General features: G+C 51.1%; 1 protein-coding gene across 1 annotated transcript in view; it reads right to left on the bottom strand.

The window, feature by feature from the left end:
- The window catches only part of XXYLT1 (xyloside xylosyltransferase 1), a 156,800-nt gene that overhangs the window by 117,644 nt on the left and 15,671 nt on the right, over window positions 1-23,485 (bottom strand). The window contains exon 2 of the mRNA XM_059391252.1: window positions 11,322-11,469. Coding sequence (XP_059247235.1) covers window positions 11,322-11,469 — 148 coding nt within the window. The remainder of the gene's footprint in view (window positions 1-11,321; window positions 11,470-23,485) is intronic.

Below are 23,485 nucleotides of genomic sequence, written 5' to 3'. Positions count from 1 at the left end.
CCAATCCCTCAGTCTTTAGGTAAGGACCTACCATCTGGGCAGGAAAGAGCCTCACCCGTGGGCTAACAGAGAGATGGTGACTCCGTTAGAACTTCTAGTCAGCTATAACTGGTGTTGCCTCTTGGGGCCACACAGAACACACCTGCTTCCTCTTTCCAGGATAGCCCTTCACAAAATGGCATGTCTTCTCTGGTGTGGAGGCCCAGTTCCTTCAACAGTTGATTTCAAGATCCCTCAGCCACCTTCAGGGTCACCTCCTCTGAAACACTCCCATTTGTCATTGCCCTGAGGGTGCCCTGCTTGCAGAGGGGCACCAGACATCAATCTCTCTCCTTCCCAACAGCTCTGTCTCCAGTGTCTCCGCCATGATTCACGATTCTTTAATCCTTCTGGGTCTGAGGTAAACATTGAGTAAGACACTCATGGAGGGAGTCACAGTCCAACGTCCAACCAATAAAGTAGTGACTAACTAAAATGCCATACCCGATGACACGGCCTCCTGGCTGTGCTGCAGAGAGAGGAGGAAACACTGACAGGACGGCCCCCACCCCCGCAGAGAGAGCCTCGCACAGATGTGTAGTTATTACCCTTACTTGAGAGCAGCACTTCTTAAAGTAAGGTCATGCAACAGCCCTGTCTCAGACCGTGAATGGGTATTCCTCCAAATGTGTTCGGTAATAAGCTGTACTTGAAAAAGAATGCTGGGTTGAAGCAAGCTACATTTTTTTTTTTACTTTAGGACTCAGAGCTTCGGAGTTTGCTGGTATGCACCTGGGCCTCCAAGAGGAAAAGTATGGACACCACATGTGCTGAGGCACTAGGACACTTCACGCTCATCTCTGCCTGCCTTTGTCATAACTCCACCACATGTGCACAACCCCCACTCTCCACGCAAAGCCTCAGCACCTCCAACAGATCACTGCCTATACTCAGTGTTTTTCTGGCCAGAGAACTCAGAGACAGCCCTGTGACCCCCACTCCTGAGGAGGTGTCTGAGACATGGAGACAGAGGAACAGCAGATCAGGAAGTCAAGGACCAATTTATTATTAGCGGGGTGTGATGGAGAATTCTCTGGCAAGCCAGGCTGGAGAATACAGCTGAAGCCCAAAGTCTCAGTGGGACCCGCTCTCCTCCTGCTGAAGGAAGCATGAGGGGCTTTCCCCGCCCCATCCTGCTGAGGCAGCCCTGTCCCAGTTCACCTCTCCTGCCTCGAGAGTGGGAATAAAACTCCACAGGAAAGGAAAGCCACATTCATATTTGTGACCTTTTACACAGGGACTATGTCCACTGGTAAACAGGGTCCTGGAATCAGATTCTGTTTTGCCTTCCTCTGGTGAGCAATCAGGGAAGGGGGCAGCTCTCCCTCTCCCCAATATCTGATAGCTAAGATGGCAGGGGGTAGGGTAAGAACTCACTCCCAGGATGGCAGACCTGTATCCACACTAAACCACCCCCATCTGTCCTCAGGCCACTCTACCCCAAAGTATACAGAGCCCAGAGAGCTAACTGTGGATACAGGCACATGCTGGCCAGCACTTTTCACATTAAGGATTTTAGAGACTGGAAAACCATTTAAAACAGTATCAATGAGTTTAGGAGCCCCTTATTTCTGAATTATTTCTGTTTCCTCCTGATATTGAGGTTGATGGGGGAGGGGTAGAGAAGAGGCCAAAATTCGCACTCCTTCTCCTCCAAACCCCAGGCTCCAGAATGCATGAACATCCCCCTACAGAACCCTTCCCACTAGATGCATGTCTGCCTTGCTGATGGATAACTAGACATTGACTAACGATTTCCAATTTGGTTTCAAAATTATGAAGTCCACAAAAAAGCCTTTGAAAACCTTCTCTACCTTAGAAATAGCCATGTACGAAGAGTAGAGAGCATTAAAGACCTTCCATGGTAATAAGTAAGGATATAAAAAGCACAGAATAATCCAAACTGAATATGGCTTTTACTACATTTGCCAAATTTCACTTAAGAAAAAAACAATGCGATTTTAAAGGCTTTCCTGGGAAGGTTGTACACCGACCCCAGTATTCCAAAATGTGAATGAATGATCGATGAATGAAAGGAGAGCTGCCAGCCTGCAGGCCCCCACTCTGGTTTTGTCCCAGCCCTGCCTCCATTCCTTCTATAAAGGACCTATAAACCTGAGCTGAGCAGCACTTGAACACAAATTACCCCAAGTTCTGCACCAGCCTTTCCTGCCCAGTGCCACACTGGTCCAAAGCAGACCCAAGACTGTCCTCCAAAGAGTCCAGCCTCCGGACCATGAGGCCCCAGTGACAGACTGCTGAAACAAGGACCCCCAGGGTGATGGCACCCAAGATGCTAGGAGAAGGGGGGGCTGGGAGGGCTGGGTCCACCCCTGATTCCAAACCAATCAGCTTTGTCCTGATTTCCTAGGACAGAAAACATTGCTGGCTTCAAGGACATGACACGGGACAGAGGAGGCTGGGCCCCAAGTCTCACATTTTCCAGAAATTTGAAACACCGTGCCCTTGCCTGGTCTTCTTGCACATACTAGTCTCCTCAGGAAACACGAGCAGGATGGGGCTACGGTGGTCAGAACAACATGCTAGGACTGTGCAGATTTCAGCCCCGATTCTGGGAGCTAATGGAAAAGTTCTTCTGGCGGGTAAGGGAGAGGAAACGTTTTCAGTGGCATCACTCCATTTCCAGCTCACAGTAACCCTGAGAGGAAGGCATGGCCCTTGGAGATAAGAGGAGACATGCCTTGTCCAGATCACACAGAAAATGTCCATATCCCTTATCAGAAGCTCTTCCCAGAAGGCAAAAAGTGTGTGGTCTAAGAGCCTGAGAGTCCCTCCAGCCCCACACCCCGGGTGCTGTGTTTGCAGGCATGCCTCCTCATCGCCACCCAAATGGCCAATAGCTCCTGGGCGCTCACCATGGGCTAGGCACAGGGCTGAGCACTGTTACAGGTACCGTCTTGGCAATCCTCTGAGGCAAGTCCTGTATCATCCCCATTTTACAGCCGGGGAAGCTGAATTCCAGAGAGGTGGCAAGCTAAGTGTTCAAAACCCACTACAAATACTAACCCGCTGAACTCTCATAACCACCCCATGAGATGTGAACTGTTATCTCCATTTTACAGAGGAGAAAACCACAGACATAGATAGTTCAGTAACTTGGCCAGAGTCACATAACAGGCCAGTGATGGTGCTGCTGGGGACATAGGAACAGTGGCCCCTGGCCCATGTTTCCAACCACCGTCCCACATGGCTTCTTTCAAGTAACTTCCTTTGTTAGCAAATCTAGTGAGTCAAGAGAGCAGCAACCTGCACCCAGCTCAGTCTGACCCCAAGCCCGAACTCCTTTTCTCTGACACCCCTTTCGGCCTGCTTCAGACCTGCCTGGCAAAGTGTTCCCTGAACACACTGGGCCTGGAAGTCGAGGGAAGCTCGGACATGATCAACTCTTGACCAGCACAGTAGAGTGGGGCCTACCCTCTGGAATGAGGAAGCAGTCTTTCCAAGTCTCTGGGCTCCCATGGACCATGTCTGGCAGTATGAGGAGGCAGACATCACCAGCAGGACATGGATAGAGCCCAAGCAATAGATACATACCCTCTGAAAAGTGGCCATCCATAGTCTTAAAGCACAGGCTGAGGCAAATAAGAGGAACTTCACAGTCGAGAAATCAAACAAGTACTAGCTCAGCAAAGGAGATCAAGGCCAACATCAACAGTAATAAATCACATACTCTAGATACGCTGCAACATGTTATTGATACAACAGGATGAAAAATGGCACTTTACCACTGTGTTCTTCTTCCCAAAAAGTCTTAACTCCCGTCTAGTGATGAGAAAAACACCCGACAAATCCCAACAGAGGAACATTCTATAAAATATCTGACAGGTACTCCTCAAAACTGTCAAGGTCATCAAAAACAGTAAGGCAAGTTGTAGAAAATTCCCTGGCCAAGAGAAGTCTAAGGAGACATGACAATTGAATGTAACATGGGATCATGGAACAGGAAAGGACATTAGGTTAAAACGAACACACACTGAAAAAAGTGTGGGCTTTAGTTAGTAATAATGTATCAATATTGGTTTATTAATTGTAACCAACATACCATACTAAGGTTATATGCTAATAATGGGGAAAGCTGGGTATGGAGTACATACCAACTCTCTGTACTGGCTTCATCATTTTTCTATAAATCTCAAACTTGTAAAAAATCCAACACTTAGATAAAAACATATAGGGAGACAGACATAGAGAAGCTACAAAGGCCCAAAGTGCCAAAGGTCCAAGGGGATTCTGTGAACCTAGAGTGAAGACACGCACAAGCACGTACACAGACACGTGCAAATATCTGGAGGGCTAGACACCGAACAGAAAACTCTGGAATATACAGAAAGCAGACACCCACACTGCCGACATGGCCAGCACGCTCCTGACTTGTGTCCAGAGGATTATGTGCCCCAAGGACACTCAGAGGATACCGGGGTGCAGGGGACAAAGCAGCTGAGAGAGCCCAATACCTGCTTTGACTAGCTGGGGAAACCGAGGCTGGGAGAGAAGTGGTGTTGGACAACCTAGGTCCTAATCTCTTAGTCACTGGGTAACTTTGCTGAAATGCCCTCCCATTTCTGGGCTTCATGCTATCCATCTGTAAAATGGGCATATTCACTGCACAGTCCTCTCCACCTAACTTGGCACTAGGTTTTTCTCCTGCTGGCAAATGTGGGGCACAAGTGCTGGCGATCTGGACAGCCAGAGGGGTATATGACTTGGTGTTTCTTCAGGTGTACAGTCATAATCATCACCATCATCGTCATTAACATATCACTGTTCAATATTTTTCCACACTGACCTCCTCTCACAATAGCCTGGAAGCAAGGAAGAAAGGGTCAAGTTACCCCCAGTGCATAGATGAGGAAAGCCAGGCTGGAGAGGGCTATGATGTGGGGAACCTGAGCTTGAATGCCTCCCCCACACCTGAGTCCCTCCTCACAACGAAGCCAAAAGCTCTGCTGTCTCTCCAGAGCTGTCTGCCTTCTCACCTTGACTGAGTTTTACCTCACTTGAAGCAGAACTGAGTATTCTCTGCTCACCCCAAAGCCCCGGGCATAGGGCTGGGGGCATCGTTCTCAATTCAGTGTTCAGAGTAAAGCAATCAGATGGGGCTAATTTACACTAAAGTGTGAAGGACTGCCAGGCAAGTGGTACTGTGACAGGACTATCTGCATGGTTTTGCAGTTTACAACCTCCTAACTGAGCTCCAAATGGAAGACTATCTGCTCTGCCTACTCTCATAATTCTACTTCCTCTTGTTCTGGACCCATTAAGCTGTTAAAAGCTGCCACTTAGGTCCTCACTGGCCTTAGAGCAGCCAGGACAATGTCAGTGTCATAACTTCTGTGGCCTCCAGGCTCTCATGCAAAGGCTGGAGATGCCTGCCAGGGTTTACATTCCACGTTTACAATATGCTTGGTACACACAGTTACACGTTCACACACACATACACATGGGGACACTCGAGCCTTGCTGCTGCTTAAGGCCAGGGAGTCCACATGTGGTTCTCTCACAGCCCAGCCCATACTCAGTAAGGGGAGGCAGCTGGACCCCACTAACTCCCACAGTGATCCACTCCCCATCTCAGACACATCAGCCTTCCAAAAGCACAAGTCTGGTCAGGTTCCTCCATGTCAGGAATGCCCACCAAAGTCTCCCATGGACAAGAGCCAGCCCCTCAGCCTGGCATCCAAGCTTCCATGGCACATGCCAGCCTCTTTCACCCAACTTCTTTACCACTACTTTCCAACACGGGCTTTGATACAGTCATCAAAACAGGCAGTATGCCATTTCCCAAAGGCACACCGTAACTTCCCAACTGCCTCATCTGCTCACTACCCATTTCAAACAATGACTCTTCACCCACCCTTCAAAGCCCACCTCAAGTACCACCTCCTCCGTGAAGCCCTCGTCCTTCATGCCAGATGCCTGGAAGTCATCCCCTTGTGAAACTCTCAGCACTGTGTGTGGCTCTCGTGGTTTTCTTTCTTTTTTAAAAGATTTTATTTATTTGAGGGAAACAGAATATGAGCAGTGGGGAGGAGCAGAAGGAGAGAGAAGCAGACTCCCTGCCAAGCAGGGAGCCTGATGCAGGGCTGCATCCCAGGACCACAGGATCATCATTAGTGCTGAAGGCAGATACCTTACCAATGAGCCCCCCGGGCATCCCTCTCCCCTGTGGCTTTCTTGATGTCCCACCCTAATGGCCAGGCCATGCAAGCCATCCCACTGCCATAAGCCCACGAAGCGGGAGCCTGGAGAGCATCTCTGAGACACCACAGTGGCCAGCACCACACCACGCACATCCTAGACCCTCAGCAAAGCAGGTCTATTGGCAAAGGGTTGACCCAGGACAGAAGAACCTTCCAAGAGAGACTTCTAGGGCATCGGGGCAGCCTTAACGACTGCTGACTATCTGGACACCTACCCTCCCTGCCCAGGGAGAACACCACAACCACAGGCCAGGCATCGTGGCTAAGGCTCAGTGACGCCTATTTTTATGGCCCCTATTGCTCAGCTGGAGCCAACAGCTCCTTGGAGCCGCATGACACAGGAGAGGGAAGCCGGAGGGCCCTGAGGGGCTGTTTTTCACTCCCTCCAGCTCCAGTTGGGCAAAAATGTTTTCTTTTCCATTGCATAAAGATGCTTCCAACGGTGGCAAACCTAATAGCACTAAGATGAGGAGAGAAAAGCCCCGTGGGTGTGAGTGAGGAGCAGAGTGGCTGCCTGTCGGTGGCAGGACGGGCCAGCCACATGTGACCCTGCCAAAAGGCAACCAGAAGGAAAATGAGCTCTGACCAAAATCGGAGCCAGCACATTTGGTGGGCAGGACCCCTTGGTCCTCACTCTACAGACACGATCTAGGTGGTGCTGCTTCAAGAGAGACAATCAGAGCAAAACACACGGGGTTAACCACCCCCCACCGAGCCCAGCCAGGCCCCCTCCACAGGGCTGCAGCAAGGAGCCAAGATGAGGAGAGAGGAAACCAGGTTTTATAAGCTTTGTGGGGCTACATGGGTGTGGGAGGCTAGCCCCGCAGGTCTGTCAGAATGAGCATGGGACAGATCACCAGAACCAGGCCAGGAGGCCCAGTGTGCCTTCTGACTCAGAGCAGTGCCCCGATTTCAGCTCCTTGCTTCCTATCTTGGCGAGGGGACAGGAACTGTGCTGACACTTGTATGTGGCTGCCGGAGGTCCCCCTGAGAGGCCAACAGCAGTGAGCAGAGAAAATCCTGCAGACCCTCCCATGTGCAGGCTGGTGACCCAGGGACAGGGGGAAACTGACATAGGATGGCTTTGTAAAGGTCACCTCTGGCCCAGTGACCCCAGCTATGGGGAGTTACCATAAGGAAATAATCCTAATTAGAGAAAATTATCTTTATGTATTTGGATATTAATCACAGTATAATTTATGACTGTAAAGCAAAACAAAAAAACAAAACAAAACAAAAAACCCACAAAGTGCCAGGTAACTGAGAACAGGGAAATGATAAAGTGAACCGGGGTTCATCTACTCAATGGAAGCATTCAAAAATTTTTCCAAGACTGTAACCACACAGAAAATGGTGATGAGTCACATTAATTGAGAATGTCATGACATGGCTTTCCTTGCACCATTTCTTTCATCCTTTGAGCTTAATGTCCAAGTTCATATTGTGATATGCACAGAAAGATGGACAATGTTTTAATATATGGCATAACTCTTACTTCACCTAAGTTTTTAAAAAGCTATATGCTGGGAACATATTAGGAGGTAACGAAGGAGTTCGTGTTTATGTAGTAGTAGAAGGATAACTTTTTCTATTCTTATGTAGTTTTCAGATATTCTTTTAAGAAGGTTACATTTAAAATAGAGTAAGTAAATAGGGGGCCTGGCTGGCTCAGTCAGTTAAGCATCTGCCTTCAGCTCATGTCATGATCCTAGGGTCCTGGGATTGAGCCCCACATCAAGCTCTCTGCTCAGTGGGGAACCTGCTTCTCCCTCTCTCTCTGCGCCTGACTGTGCTTTCTCTCACTTATGCTCACACTTGCTCTGTCACTCTCAAATAAGTAAAGTCTTAAAATAGAATAAGATAGAATAAGTAAACATCTCTTCAGGGTGGTTCAGGTGCAGAAGGGTGAGCCCACTGCTCCAAGAGGGGATGGAGAGGACAGGCTTGCACACAGAGAACTAACTGGGATGTCCAGGGCAAGACAGGACCTCCTGAGATGTAACTCGGCGGAATGTAAGCTGTTCTGACCCAGCCTTCCTGGGTGGGACCAAGGACTTGTGACCCACCCCATTCCCTTCTCACTTTCCTAGAGGAAGAAGAACTCTGTGAAAGAAACAAAATAACTAAAACAGCAAAAATGAACCAATTGTACAAAAACAAAACCATCAACAAAGCACAAAACACTGATTTCTAAGATTAAAAAAAAAAAAGAATACCAAAAAGGCAATAGTAAAGAGCCAGGACAGACTCAAGGCAGCATGAAGCGTGCATGAAAACAAAGCATCCTTCCAAACCTCACAGGATGTGCCAAAGGACCTGGCCGGTAGGAGTTTCTCAGGCTGCCAAGTGCTATGTGGCGGCCAGACTGCTCAGCAGAGACACCCAGACCCCACAGGAACTCCGGGACTGCTGGCTTCTTGTTATGGCCACCAGATTTTAGTAACTCTCAGGAACTCTCTTCATAGGAAGTGGACTTTGGGCGCAACACACTGTCATTTGCCTGAAGAACCCAAGAGAGGATTCAGTGTTTGGGCACCTCCCCTCCTTCCCCACAGGACACAGGCCCCTCAGGGGCATGAACCGCACTTGGAAGGACACCAGCATCTGATCTACTGCAAAGACAGCAAAGCTCTGGCCACAGCCTCATCCCAGCAGGCACTGCCCACCCCTCCCGGGGACAAGACCAGGCTTCAAGGCAGAGGGACGGCAGTCTGGGGGCTCCCTAACACTGCGAGGTGTCATCTGCCTGGTCCCCCCTGACACTGCGAGGCACAGCCAGCTTCTCTGCCTTCACCAGCCCCAGGAAGCTGTGTTTCCCCTCCCTCTGGGGGCCCCAAAAGCATGACCTGGCCTGGAGTTTAGCCCATGCTGGGAAGTGACCTACCAGCCGATGAGGGAGGAAGGAGGGAAGGGAGGGAGTGAGGAGAAGTCGGGGACAGCTCCTCCCAGATCTCCTCCTGGGTCCTTCCCTCACAGCATTTCACTGAACTAATCATGCATGCAGGACAAGACTGGCTGGATCCTAAAGGCCCCTCTCATCAAGATGTTTCAAATGAGTTTAATCATGGAGTCCTCCGACCACATAGAATCCTGTTCCAAAGCTTCATCCATGCAGTAATCAGGAAGGACTGCTGGATGGAGGGGGGGGGCAGGGTAGAAGCAAGGGGTAGGATAAAGGTAGAACCCCTCTTCCCTTGGCTCCCCCGGACCGCCAAAACCCACAGGGGGATTCCTGTAGGCTGGGACTCTTCCAAATACAAGCCAAATAAATTGCTCACTAGATCAGCACCCTTTATCTTCTCATTTGGTAGGTCGGGAAACTGAGGCCTGGAGAGGCTAAGTGGCTCAGCAAAGGCACACAAGTGGTTGGCAGCAGGGCTGGGACTAGCACCGTGTCTGTCTCCTGCTAGAACCCAGGACAGCGGCAATACCCTCCTTCCATCTGCATTCCCCATGGTGCTAGCACTGGTCCTACCCTGAGGGACCACTCACAGCACACTGGAGGGGACAGAGCAGCTGCTGTTTAGAGAAGCGGGCCTCCAACTCAGCCTGACTGGGGCCCAAATCCCAGCCCTGCCGCTTAAAGGGCTGTCTGACCCTGGCCAAGCCCACCTCTCAGTCTCCCAGCTATGATGGCACAGCGCTGGGGGCAGGAATCGGTGAACTCACAGAGCTGCACAAATGCTAGCTCTTCTCCCGCGCCGCCCTCTCTCCTTCAGACCCCACCCTGCTCAGCAAATCTCCCCGAGCTCTGGCCTTCCAGCAAGAGAATATTAAGAGGCCTCCGTGGTTCAGGGACTTGCCTCGCAGAGACAGTCGCAGCCACAATGCACAGGCTAAAATTCCCTATGGCGTCCAGGGACACCATGCTGCCAAGGAGAACCCAGTTCAACCTGAATTCCCGGCTTACAGACCCCTTCCAACACCGGTGGCTCCTGACCTCTCTTTTACTTCTGGTCTGCTGGGCTAGAGCAGCAGGTCTCCTCCAAATGGCCTAGCTGTCCCCTGGGGGATCAGGTTCTGCCTGGTCTGACTATTGGAAACCCCAACAGTCACAGTTCAGGTCCCAGCTACCCCAAGACCCCCAAACTCCCCTCCAGACCCCTAAAAGGCTCAGGACATGGTTCACCATGGCTTGATACTGGGAGGAATATCCAGCCCTCCAGAATCAAACAAGGACGGCTAGGAGGAAGAGAACCCAGCAGCTTGGGACACCCCACTAAAAAGAAACCTCCAAGGTTTCTAATCCAAGGATGACCAGACTTGCCAGCATTTCCACACAAGTCTGACCTATCATGGACCAGACAATCAATCTCTTCTGCCCCAGAGGGACCAAAGCCCAGAAAATCCTCTGGTTGTGCATCAAAGTTTCAGAAAATTCTGAGTTATGGCACAGCTGGGTAGCTCAGTCGTTAAGCGTCTGCCTTCCGCTCAGGTCATAATCAGGGTCCTGGGATTGAGCTCCCTCCCGCATGGGGCTCTCCGCTCAGCAGAAGCCTGCTTCTCCCTCTCCCACTCTCCCTGCTTATATTCCCTCTCTCTCATGCTCTCTCTCTCTCTCTGTGTCAAATAAATTTTAAAAATCTTTAAAAAAGAAAAAAAAGAAAGAAAACTCTGAGTTCTAATTTGCACCTCTCACATGTAGATTGGATATCTTAAATTCAGATAAGTCCAGATACAAACTAGAGAATGGGATCACAGATCTGAATGGAAACTCCCCTAGCCTAACCTGCCACTTTACAGATGAGCAAACTGAGACCTGGGGGTTGGGGTGTGTGCAGGAGCTGTGTCAAGCCTGGAGCCCAGATGCCCTGCTTGAGTCTGGGGACAGCACACTGCACAAGTTCCACTGTCCTCATGAGTGGGGCACAGCAGCTGTGCCCCCGAGGGCCCTGTCCTTGAGTCTTTGGACAGAGAGCTGTGACACAAGGACTGAGGCTGGCCCTCTCCCTCGTGTTGCAGTGGAGCTCTTCTCCCTGAGTCAGGGCACCAGCCGCTTTGGAGCCAGGGGAAAAGACACGGAAGTCCGAAACCAGGGCTTGGGGCCTGCGCCCAGGTTACCTTTGGGCATAATCTGGTGCATGGCGACCGAGAGGAAGAAGATGGAGTCACTGTAGTAGGTCCCCGAGCCAGCACTGAAGTGCTTCTGCATGGCCTCCACCACTGGGAAAAGCTTGTCCGTCAGCACACCCACGTCGTGGAAGACAACCTGCAGCAGGACACGAGGAAACCGCAGGAGTGAGCAGATCCATGCGAGACCCCCAGCACACACCCCTCCAGGGCCACGGGTAGCACGGCCCAGGCCGGAGCTATGGAAATGAGGAACCACAGGGAGTCGGCTAAGGGTTGCCTGTAAGGACAAAGCCCCAGGGGTGAGAGCTGTGTCCCCATGCATGTCGGGGGTGCGCACAGTGGAAGAGGCATGGGAGCCCTCCCCAGTCTGCTTTCTGCTTCTGAACTCCAAGCCAGGCCACATGGAAACCAAAGCCACGTGCCAATGTCTGGCACTGAGATTCAGGCCGGGTGGCTGGTGCTGGCCAGGCATTGCCCACCACTCCCAGTGGCCACTCCATGTGTTCAATGCCCCACCTTCCCGTCCACCACTGTGGACAGGGAGAGGACCCCTGGAAGATGGCCGTGGAACACAGAGTGTCACAGCGGACTCATGCATTAATTCCGCCAGCATGTCCTGAGGGCCCCAGACACTCTGGAGGTGCTGTGAGAGCTAGATGACTAACCAGGCACTGGTTAGTCTGCAAAGCAAAGCACTTTGGATCTAGAAAGGTCGGCAGCTACTGAACAGAGCACTACATGGTATGAAATGCTTTCCCACACATGCATGCCCATGACAACCCGGGACTTCAGTGAGCCAGCCGTCCCTAGCAGAGCTCTATTATGATTATCAGTTATTACAATTACAAGTGAGAAAGCAGATGCTCAAAGAGGTTATGCTTTTCCAAGGTCACAAAGCTACTGAGCGGCAGGGCCAGAACTTGAATCCTGGTCTCTAGATTCCAAGTCTGCGCTCTTTCAGGTATAAACGCATCCTCTTTCTTAACAGCAACCCCAAGCAGCATAAGCGGCAAACAGAATAGGTAAGAGGACTAACAGGACTCTATATATAGAGTTGGTTTTCCTGGTCTGACGTTATTCCCAGTTTTGAATTCATCCCCTCTGCAGCTACCAAATTTCCATGCACTGTGCTCTGGTAGGTCTTGCAAGTTTTCTCTGTTGCTCCGTGCACCCCACCCCCAACACCTAAAACACTCCACTGCACACCAGAGGCACTCAATATATACAGCCCAGGCCCGAAGGCTAGATGCTCATCGTCCTCCAACCTCAGCCCTCACAAGAGATCTGCTGATGACCCCCCGGACCTCCCTTCTTCCCCGCAGCTCACAGGACAGGACTAGCCTGCGAGGAGGCTGTGTGCTGCTCAGCCCTCACCATGCGGACTCCAGGACAGCAAGAGTGAAGAGAGAGGCCCTGCGACTCCCCTGACTGGCTTGCTCACCTGGTCACAGGGGCTCTGCCAGCTGGAGGAAAGCCCAGTATGGGCAGGGCCCCGAGGTCCTCAAGCAGGTAGGAGCCAGCATCCCATCTACCTCTGTCCTTTCCTTGTCTGTTTCAGCACATCTCCTGCTCAGACTGCGCCCCCAGAGCCTTCAGCCATCAGGTCCCCAGAAGAACCACCTCTCCCGGCCCCGCAGTGGGGGCCCACGGCCCCGTCCGCTTCTCCCGACTTTAGGTTCTGCTTTTGGCAGCAACCTATTTTTGTCTTCCCTCACTTAAGTGTTTGCTTTTCTCTTTCCATCTGCTTAGATTTCAGAAACACCACTACACTTGGAGAAACTTTTCTATTGTGTTAGGGTCCTTGTTCTTATAACTCCTTGTCCTTTTCAAATGCATTCACATTTCTCTAATGAGCTACTTTCCTTTATCCTTTTTCTGATTCCTTTCTTTGACGTTTTCTTTTTCATGACTTCTCAACCAGTTCTGGTATTCCTCAATACAGATGCCAAATTATGCCTTTTACCTCCTACACCCCCCATGCTCCCCTCACCTCACCCCGGTGACTTCCTGGCTGCCTGAGCACCCCAAGCCCTAGGCTTCCCACCTCCTCCCTGTCCCCTCCAAACCAGCCTCTGCGGTGCCTCTCGAGTAACTGTCCAAATACCCAGCTTCCCTTCTCCCTCTCCTTGGCTTCAAAACCTCCAATGGCTCACTGCCATCAGTCACAGTCCAAACTCCCCAGCAAGGCTTCGGGCATCCGGCACCCTCCCTCCTCTGGCGATTGAGCAGAACTGAACCAGGCCATCATCCCCACCCTCTCCTAGATCCTTGTATGTTTGGACCTGCTCTTTGTACCATGGGGAACCCCTCCCAGCCCCCACATGTCTGGTAAACTCCTATCCAGTCTCCCAGCCTGGCTTGGATAGCCTTGGACTCAGCCTCCCACAATTCATCACACCTTCCTCGGCACCCTCCAGTACACAGAGGGAGGCTCTGCTTCCCCGTCCAGCTCCTCCACAAGCCTGTTTCTGGATCTGCTAGATGGGGCCTTCACCAAGGCCCGATGCTATGGCGGCTCTGTGCCCTGTGCCCAGCCCCTGGCCATGGGACAGGCCTCCACAGGTCTGTGGAACTAAATGAACTTACTAAATTAGTAATGAAGTTACTAAACCAACCTGAGCCTCAAATACAGAAATGGTAACATTCGCCTCCAATGGTGGCTTTTAGGACCACCGGGGACCAGGAGAGAAAGCGCCCAGTTCAGGGGCTGTGATGCTGCGCTTATTCTTGAGTATTAGCATTCTGTCCCCCGCCCCCATCCTCAGTCCCCCGAATGGCTTCTCCTCGCAGATCAGTCTTCACTCATAAGCCAGCGTCTCCCTCTGAGCCTCATTACACCTCCAAGCCATGGCTGCAAGCAGGAATTAGACAAGAATCTGGAAGCTGACAAGAGGGCTCTCTCAGAAATGGAAGCTGCTATGTTCATTAAAAAGGAAGACAGAGAATGGATACGTACACACGTACACACACACACACACGGAGTGTTCAGAACAGAGCCTGCCGGAGCCGAGCTGAGGGAGACGGCTTCCAGCGGCCAGCTCTGTCCCCTGCCTGGGCCCCCAGCTCACCCCGCAGCTTCACAGGAGACAATGACATCCTATCAGCATTAATAGACTTAGGAGGACAAACTGTACTCAGCACACTGTTCCAAATGCTGCCCACTGAAGCACCCGCTCCCATGAATATTTCATTTAATAAATCTACTTAAAGATAAATTAATATGTTCCATGGACCGATAGCAAGAAACAAACCACAGACACTGCAAGTATGAATCAAAACACCCAGGCCTCCCAATGTCTAAAACCAGTTTGCAAACCGTGACCTTCCAAGGGCAGGGTCAGAGTCGGGCACACTAGGAAGCCCCCAGCCAGGGGTCTGGTCCCCAGCAGGGGGCAGTGAGGCAAGAGAGAGATGGAAGGTAAAAAGGGTGGGGGGAAGGCAGAGAAGAGGTCACCCCTCCCACCACTCCCCCTCACTTTCAAATCCCACCCTCAGGGGCTTCAGGAAGAATAACCACATAACCTGGAAAACCAGGAGGGATATAAAGTAACTCTCCTGTGGAAGGCAACTGGCTAATGAGAAGATCTAAGACAATGGCTGGGTTTGCACCAACTTGACTATACAATTTGGGGGGACTTAGATTAAAAAATCAAATCACCATCTGAAACTTTCATAAATGTATTTATATATAAATACTTAATATTAAAATCCTATTAAAGGACTATTTTTCCCACATCCAGCTTACAAAATGGTATCTTTTGGAACGTTGCGCATGCATGCGCCCCATTTAGTGCCTTTATCAACCCGAGCTGAGACATCTAGAGCCGGTTTCTGGAACATATCATCCTCGTCCTCCATTTCAGATGCTTGATACAGCTCCTTGTGAATTTATGTCAGACGGTGTCATTGGAAATGGTATCCCAACCATCGAGGAGAACCCACGTTCGTATCATCAAGCCGTTGTTTCTCATCAGCCTCTAATTACATATTTGTGGCCACTTACTATCTTCCTTTCATTAGTGATCTTTAAAGCCTCACTTATATCAATATTCTACACTTGTAATTATCAAATCAAAACTCTAGGAATGATGACTAAATCTGGGTTAAATTTCTTCACCTCCTTTTATTTTTAATTAATTCTGTCAAGTGACTTCTAGAAGCACTTCAGTAATGACTGAGGTTGTTCCAGGCGAAGGTGTTCTCAAGCCGTACCTTTCAGTTCAAATAAAACGTGTAATTGAGAGAGCAGTATGTACAAGAGACTCTGGAAAGCCCCACCTCTTTTGAAAAGGACAAAGTGGGGATGCGGGGAGAGGGGAAGCTTTCCCCACATCCACCAGGCAGCACATTCTAGACACTTCCAATATGAGGAGACCACACCAATCAGAATGGCAGAGTCTGGGGCCGGGCAGGGGTAGACGTCTTTGCCACCTGGCCCTGGGCTCACCGGCACAGACAGGGCTGAAGAGCCAGGCCCCAGCTCCCCTCAGCATTCACTGAGGACATAGAGCAATGCCAAACCTTAACTCAACTTGGTGGAGAAAACTCCTTGATCACTTGGCACGCCCTGTGGGGAAGCAGGTCACACGGTGACTTGGCAGCCAAGAAAGAGGTGACAGGGGCTGGTGTCCACCTGCCCCAAGGGACTGCCTGGAGCACTGGGTGGGAAGATTCTCAGCCCCATCCAGACTCAAGCCGCCACCAGCACCAGTGTTCACCAGGCTGCAGGTGCCCTGTTTCCATCCCTCCCTAATGTGACTTTCATCAGTTCTACAAGATGTCCTAGGTGTAATTTAATCTTGCCAAGCAAAAGCACAAACAGCTGAAGAGGAAAAAGGAGGCTTGTCCATCTGATTTCCAAAGAATTTCCCAACATCCATGCTCATGACCCACTTTACTAACAGCCCAAGAGCTAAAGCTGTTCTTTACTACACTATACTACAAGGAATCCAGCTGCTACAAAACATCTTGTCTGGTTCCCTCCCCACCCTCCTCTCCACCTCACACTTACAGCACTATCAGAAGTTTCCAGAAAACCAGGTCTGCAGTTAATGTTCTGGAACTCCTATAAGATGCCCAACATTTCAGCAGATTCCATTTCTCCCACACCTTGATGTGCCCAGGGTAGGGAGGACATGTCAAACAGGCCCAGCAGCTCTGGAAAAGGCCCCCCGCACAGAAGGTGACTGAGGGCCGAACCACGTGGACCACTAAGCTGCAGCTACACTGTCAGGAGGGGAGTTGGGCTCCAACTCCAGAGCGCAAAGGCTGTCGCTGGGGAGTCCTACAAAAATGCAGACTCCTAGGTCCTTGCTCTAGACATCATGAGTCAGTTTGCAGGCAGGTTCAGAAATCTTCTTTCAGAAACCACCCCCAAGTGATTCTACTGGCCTTCAGACATACGAAGAAGTATCCCGCTGGACTCAGGGCCAGTCAGATGGCCCCAGGGTCCTGGCTGGGCTCAGCTCTGGACATCACTGCAGGAAGGCTATGGGCAAACTTGCACAGCACGGCCAAAGGAGAAGACCACAGTGGCAAAAGGTCCAGAACCCCTTCACCTGAGGAGCAGCTGGAGGGTCTGTGGGGGTGGAGGGGAGAGGAGTATATAATCTCGCACGTGACCCAGATCATTCTCTCCAGCTCCACCCTCTCTCCCCACTTATGTTCTCCCCACATTTTATTTTCTTGCCTATAATGGAGAGAGAATAAATGGCAAAGGTATACCCTAACTCCTTTCAAACCTTGATTCTCTGTTGATTAGCAGCCCCCGACAGAGGAATCAAACACAGGCCCCAAGTTAGAACAGGCCACCACGACGGGAGAAGAGCAGAACCCAGGCTGAGGAACTGGACACAGAGGCCTGTGTGCCCGGTGTGGCGGCACCAACATTTCTCACCCCTCACGCCGTGTTGTCCTCCCCACCTCCAGCAGGTGGAAAGATGAAGACCTGACTAGCACGGCAACGTGGAGAGGCTGTGCACATGACAAAAGTAACAAAAAGGCTGGTGTGTCTTGTAGGTGCTCTGCTCTGTAGGCCCTCAAACCCCCGGGACCTCCCAGGGAATTTCCAGGATGACCCCAAGGAACTATACAGCAAACTACTGGGACAGAGCCATGTCCTTGGAAGGCAAAGAAGGGTCTGAGAAAAGAGGAACACATGGAGAGGAGTGGAGAGAGATGGAGGGAGTGGCCCAGATGCTCCTCCAAGGCTGACTGGAAATGAACCATAAGGTGACTCCAAAAGAAAAATGGAAGGGGAGAAAAAAAGGTCAGTGCTTTCTTCTGGACTCTGGAAGTGTTCATGACCAGCTAATGGTGACATCAGGCTTCCTGGCCTTCCACATATGCTTGCCACAGCTGAGGGGCTCCAAAAGCAGAAAGCCATAATTTCTACAGCACGGTGCAGCCAACTTCATGGCCCCATGGCCCATTTCCCATGCCATTCACCCCTGTTCTCTGGGTCCCAGCCCCCTCTCCTCAACCCTGAGTGCTCGTTCTGAGTGCTCAGCCACTCCCCACCTTCTCCCCACCTTGTCAGGCACTCACTGAAGAACACACTGAGTGAGCTCTTTGAGACAACCCTTACATAGCAGTCACAACCATTCCTTAACTCGCCTCTTTTACAAATGATGAGGTTGGGCTTTTTACATGTAATGTTAAATTTCTTGACAGGACAAGCCCATTGTCTACAACATAATGTTTTCCACCTCAGAAGATAAAGAGAAGGCATGAGACAATAGGAAAGTGGCGAAGGATGGGAGAAAGGCCCAAGAAAGAACAGCAGCAGCAGGACTGTCCTGGAAACCTCAGGAGCAGCGGTCTGGTCTCTCTCCTCTCCCAGAAGTCTGCTGACTGTAGATCAGTCGGGTCCTTCCTGACCAGGTTCCCTGATATGTTATAATCTCCCACGACCTATGACCTCCCAAAGAACACAGCAGTTTTACCAGGAGTGACACCCAGAGGGATGCACTTAACTGGTTCTGGCTTCAACGTGGCAGACAGGAAGTGCCCCCCCATGGGAGGGGCCTGCCCCAAGCTCCCTACCCCCTCTGCTCCCTACTCCCTCTCCTCACAGAGAGGCCCGCTCCCCTGTGGGCTCGCTGGGACTGGGGCTGGGACTGGGACATGGCTGGAGCCCAAGCAGGGACCCATGGGACCCTCTGAGCTCAGACCAGTCAGACTCCAGGACACAGGACAGCCTTCACCACTTCCCGGCTCTCCTAGGTTCCATGAAACCCCTTGTCCAGTGCTCCTCAAGATGTCGCACACACCCATAGCAGGGCGGAGGGGGATGGGTAGGGGAGGTAAAGAGATCAGGGTACAAAAGAAAATTCTAAGAGGCACACAGACCAACCACTCTAATACTTATGAACTGATTCTGATATGCAAAATATGAGAAAATTAGCAAAAATACTTCAGCACTATGATTTTGCAGACCATACCTAAGGAGTGGCTAAGGAAATGATTTAAAGAAGAGGAAGAGTCAGTAAAAATGCCTATTAAGTAGGTAATGCTGCAGGCAGTTATGGGATTTGGGCAAAAACCGTGAAGGAAACAGTCAAATGACCTCACTTGGGAGACACTGTTCGTGTTCATCACCTCTTCTGGGGTGGGGAGAGGGTGAGATGATGTGTTTAAAATGCCAATCACAGGGCTGCCTAGATGGCTAAGTCATTAAGCATCTGCCTTTGGCTCAGGTCATGATCTCGGGATCATGGGATCGAGCCCCGTGTCAGGCTCCCTGCTTCTCCCTCTCCCACTCCTTTGACTTGTGTTCCCTCTCACTGTCTCTTTGTCAAATAAATAAATTAAATCTTTAAAAAAAAAAAAGCCAAGCACAGCTCCAACAGCCAGGAGGTGTCTGCAACATGAGGGCTGCCCCCCCGTCAAGGTCACCCCGGCAGGCATCAGGGCCCCATCTCCAGCAGGCCCTCCCATAACCTCAAGCCACAAGTCCCCCTGGCATGTCAGGACACCACACAGCCCAACCCCCTCCCCCAAGCTGGCCACCAGCACCTGGGCATCATGGCACCATAGGGAAAGCCATGTGGGCAAACATGAGCTCATCCAACCCTCGTCATGACTCTGCCCTTCATAAAGGGGATGTGACCTGTCCAAGGTGACCTGCTGGATGGCCAAGGCCCAGATCTGAGCCCAGGCCTTTTTGATTCTAGAATGCGAGCAACCTACCAGTCACTGGGGACTATCGCACTCCACCTTTCTTCTTCTGTTATTCCCTCACTGAGGGCAGAGTCCCTACTACCTAGGGGGAGGAGGGGGGTGACATGTTTCCAGCCCTCCAGAGGCCACAAATCTGGGTATGAATGAAGTCTAGTGTAGAAAGCCCTCATTGGGCTCCTGACCCAATAAGTGCACTTCTCCTGGACGGTCCCAAAGCTTTCCTCCTCACCCCACAGTTTCCTCTCTCCTGGGCCAGGATGCTGGCCTCTGAATGGGCCTCACCTTCATTCTGTCCTCCACATAGCAGCCAGAGTGGCCCTTCTCCCCTCAAAACACAGTTGCAGCCCCTCCCATCACCAGTGGGCACTGGGCCGTGCCTGGGTCTGCGGTCCTTCCAGAGGGCCTCCCCAGCCATTCCCCCACCACCACCTGCAAGGTCTTGCTGCTCCCTGCACACGCCAGGCGACCTCCCACCCTGGTCTGCACGGCCAACTCCACTCCTTGGGCCTCTACTCAAAATCCATATCCTTAGTGACTGTCCCCATCTCTCAACTAGCTATCACGACTTTCCCATACTCCTGAGGCCTCTTACCCTGCTAACGTACTGGTAACTTACTCACCTCCTAGGACACTGTACTACTTCCTCATTTGCTTATCATGGGACAACAAAGAGATGAAATGAAACCTAGACTTTTTGAGCCCCTACTTCATGGTGCCCCAGGCAACAAAGCAAACAAATGTTATTTGCTCATTTAATCCTCTTCCTGCCACAACATAAGCTCCAAAAAGCCAGGATACTTGATCTGTTCTGCCTCTTTTGTTCATCGATACACCCAGCACATATCAATGTCCTGAAGCAGTGCTGGCAGGGGTTTACACCGGTAAGTGTAGCTCAGTCTACATTGACCTTAAACATGCTCACCGCAAAGAAAGCAGTGATCCTTTGTTCTGGCTTTCTTACATGTCCCACAGGACCAGACGCAGTCTTTTGCTTCCCCTCTGTCGGCATTACTCAACTTTGCCCCTAAGCCCCTGGGATCCGAGGATCTTCCCTCAAACTATATGAGAACACAGACCACTTCACTGAGGAGGAGGATTCATACCACAGGGAAGAGAACGGTCACCAGGGAGCACCCTGATAGGCAGCCCACCGGCCCCCACTCAGACCCAACAGCGGCTCAAGGCTCAGGCCTAGCGGCCCATGGCTAAGAACATGGGGTTTGCTCATTGTAAAAGTACAAGTGGACAGACGATACATGTGGAGCCAAGAACTCACACGGTCCATGAGCCAACCCTGCCCTTTCAGACAGGGAACCTGAGGCCTAGTGAGGGGAAAAGGCTCTCCCCAGGTTACAGGGCAAGTCGCCACCCCAAAGCCAGGCCATCTGCCCTCTCAGACAGCTCTGCGGCAGTGGAGGCAGAACTCAGGGAAAGACCAGTCCACCTCTAGCTGGAGGCACCCTCCTCTCTGCTCTCAGCTACTGAGGTTCTGAAACGTCGGGGAGACTGATCCAAGTCTCCACATGGCCAGAAAGCTTGGGGGGCACAAAGGAACACTCAGGTCTGTCCTGGAAGTTTCCCTCCTATCCTATTCTCCAGGTGGCCCTCAGGTTTCTATCTCCTGACACCAAGGAAGGAGGACCCACCTCAAGAAAAGGGAGCCTGAATACCAAGTGTTTGGGAGGAGAGGGAGCGGGCGGCAGGAGCACCGCACAGACAAGACTTCCGGCACCTCAGGGAAACACACAGACTCCGGGGCCAGTAAATGCCTGTCTGGGTGTGCGCTCGGGAGGAACTCAGCACACATGTGCGTGCAGACACACGCCTGACGCTCATGGCAGCGATGTTTGGGAGACAAAAAGGGTTCCACACAGCCAGCTCTAGTGGAAAAATGGATAAACAGGTCTGCCCATCAGGAAATCCTGCACAGCAGCAAAGTGAGCAAACAAGACCCCCATGCATCAACTTGGATATACCTCAAAACCATAGATTAAGTGAAAAGAAGTATCAAAATTTTATATATATATATATATATATATATATATATATATAATTTATTTTATACTTTAATGACTGTTTAAAGGACCCCCCTGGTGGCTCAGTCTGTTAAGTGTCTGACTCTTGGTTTCAGCTCAGGTCATGCATGATCCTAAGGCCCTGGGATCGAGCCCCATGGTAGGCTCCCTGCTCAGTGGGGAATCTGCTTTTCCCTCTCCCTCTGTCCCTACCCCATGCTCATGTTCTCTCTCTCTTTCAAATAAATAAATAAACGCCTTAAAAATAAAGAAATAAAATACTAAAAAAAAAAAAAAAATAGAATACTAAGAGGAGACAAAGCTGGGTTGTGCAATGCAAATTAGCTGAAAAACTCTGTATAATAGAAAGCCAAGAGAGTGGACACCCAAGGAGTGCTACTGCTGGGTCCTGATTTTCAGATCTAATTTATGGGCATCAGACCACTTGCAACTGTGACATGTTCCTTGTGAAGACTTAAGGAAGAGTTCAGGGAAAGATGAAAAAGAAGGAAAACAGACACACACACTGATACACACACAGATGTTCTCTGTGGCTTATGTAGAGTGTGAAAAAATCAGAAACTCCCAGGACAGCTTACAAAGAAATCAGATAATAATTGACAACACCACCGTACAAGCCATAAGCACAAATCGAGGCAGAAAGATGGGAAAACGTCCTCACACTACAGCCCCATGGGTGGGTCTCACAGAAGACATATGACCAAATGCCCTGGCTGCACCCCATGTATGTCCGCAGTGGGCGAGGCTCCAAGGAACTCGCTACTAAGCCTTGGACGCCCGGTTTTCCACTCTCCCAGAAGCAGGTGTGGACAGGCTCTCCAGCGCTCCACTCCCTGCTCCCAAGGGAGGCTCTCCTGGGGCAGTGAGAATCCCCTCCCATACTTCCACGCTAGAACTAACCCCTCAGAGATTTCTGTAAGTCCATTCCAGATGCTGCACATGTCACAGGAAAGGGCTCAGGGGTCAGTGGCTCCAGAAACCAAAAGGTTAAGCAGCGGGGACTTATGTCATTCCCCAGGGCCAGCTACCCGAGACAGGGCTTCTGCACGTCTGCTTTAAGGAACGAGGAATGTTCTCACGTCGCCTTCGCTCTCCCAGGCCAGCAGCCCCCAGAGCAAGCCAGATTCATACATCGCAAGTTGTGCCCGTTTCTGATCAAAGCAAAAGCCACTCCGTGAGTCTGAGGAACAGACAAGCGAATGGAATCAACCTCCATAAACATCTGAATGTCCTCAGCAAATACACTCACTAACCTCAATTAACTCTTCAGCTGTTTGCTCTGCACTGAGGAAGGGAGTCTCCGGCTAAGTTAAGTTTTAAACTGGGACACTTAGAAATGATGATGTCAGCCAAGTCCCAGTGGCGCCTGCCATCAGCTCACATCGTGCAGATTCCGTGGGAGACTGCACAGTGACCAGGGGACCCTGAGGACCCTGAGGCTGGGCACTCTGTGGCTCTGTTCCCAGAGGGCAGTCACCGGCCCCGGCCATCAGCATGCCCTCTGCAGGCACAGCCAGACCCCGAGTGGGCCATCACGGACCTGAGATGCCGGCTATGACAAAGACGTCCGCAGTGGCTGACTGAGGCAAGTCAGTTCGCCAGGGCCCTGACACCCTCCCCAAGGACCCAGGACCAAAGGTTACTCTGAGCTTATCTGGGTTAAACTCCACTCCTCTGACCACAGGTTACATTTACCTTAAAGCAGGCAGTCAGCAGCCAAAAGAACGACCAGAGGGCACAGATCTGCTTTCCGAATGCGGTTATTTCCAAGTCATTCCCTCCTCTCCAGGACTCACTCTCTTGAGCTGGAATTTTGTTCCTTTTCCACTAGGAGGAAACTGAGGACGACAGGGCCTAACCCCACCGGGCTCAGTCACCACCTCGCTCTCACCTGGCATGTACACAGGATCTAATAAACTACGGAGGCCAGGGGAT

Source organism: Mustela nigripes, chromosome 2 (genome assembly GCF_022355385.1).
Source record: "Mustela nigripes isolate SB6536 chromosome 2, MUSNIG.SB6536, whole genome shotgun sequence".
Taxonomy (NCBI): domain Eukaryota; kingdom Metazoa; phylum Chordata; class Mammalia; order Carnivora; family Mustelidae; genus Mustela; species Mustela nigripes.
The sequence above is the reverse complement of the archived record's forward strand: the minus strand, read 5'-3'. Positions and strand labels throughout refer to the sequence as shown.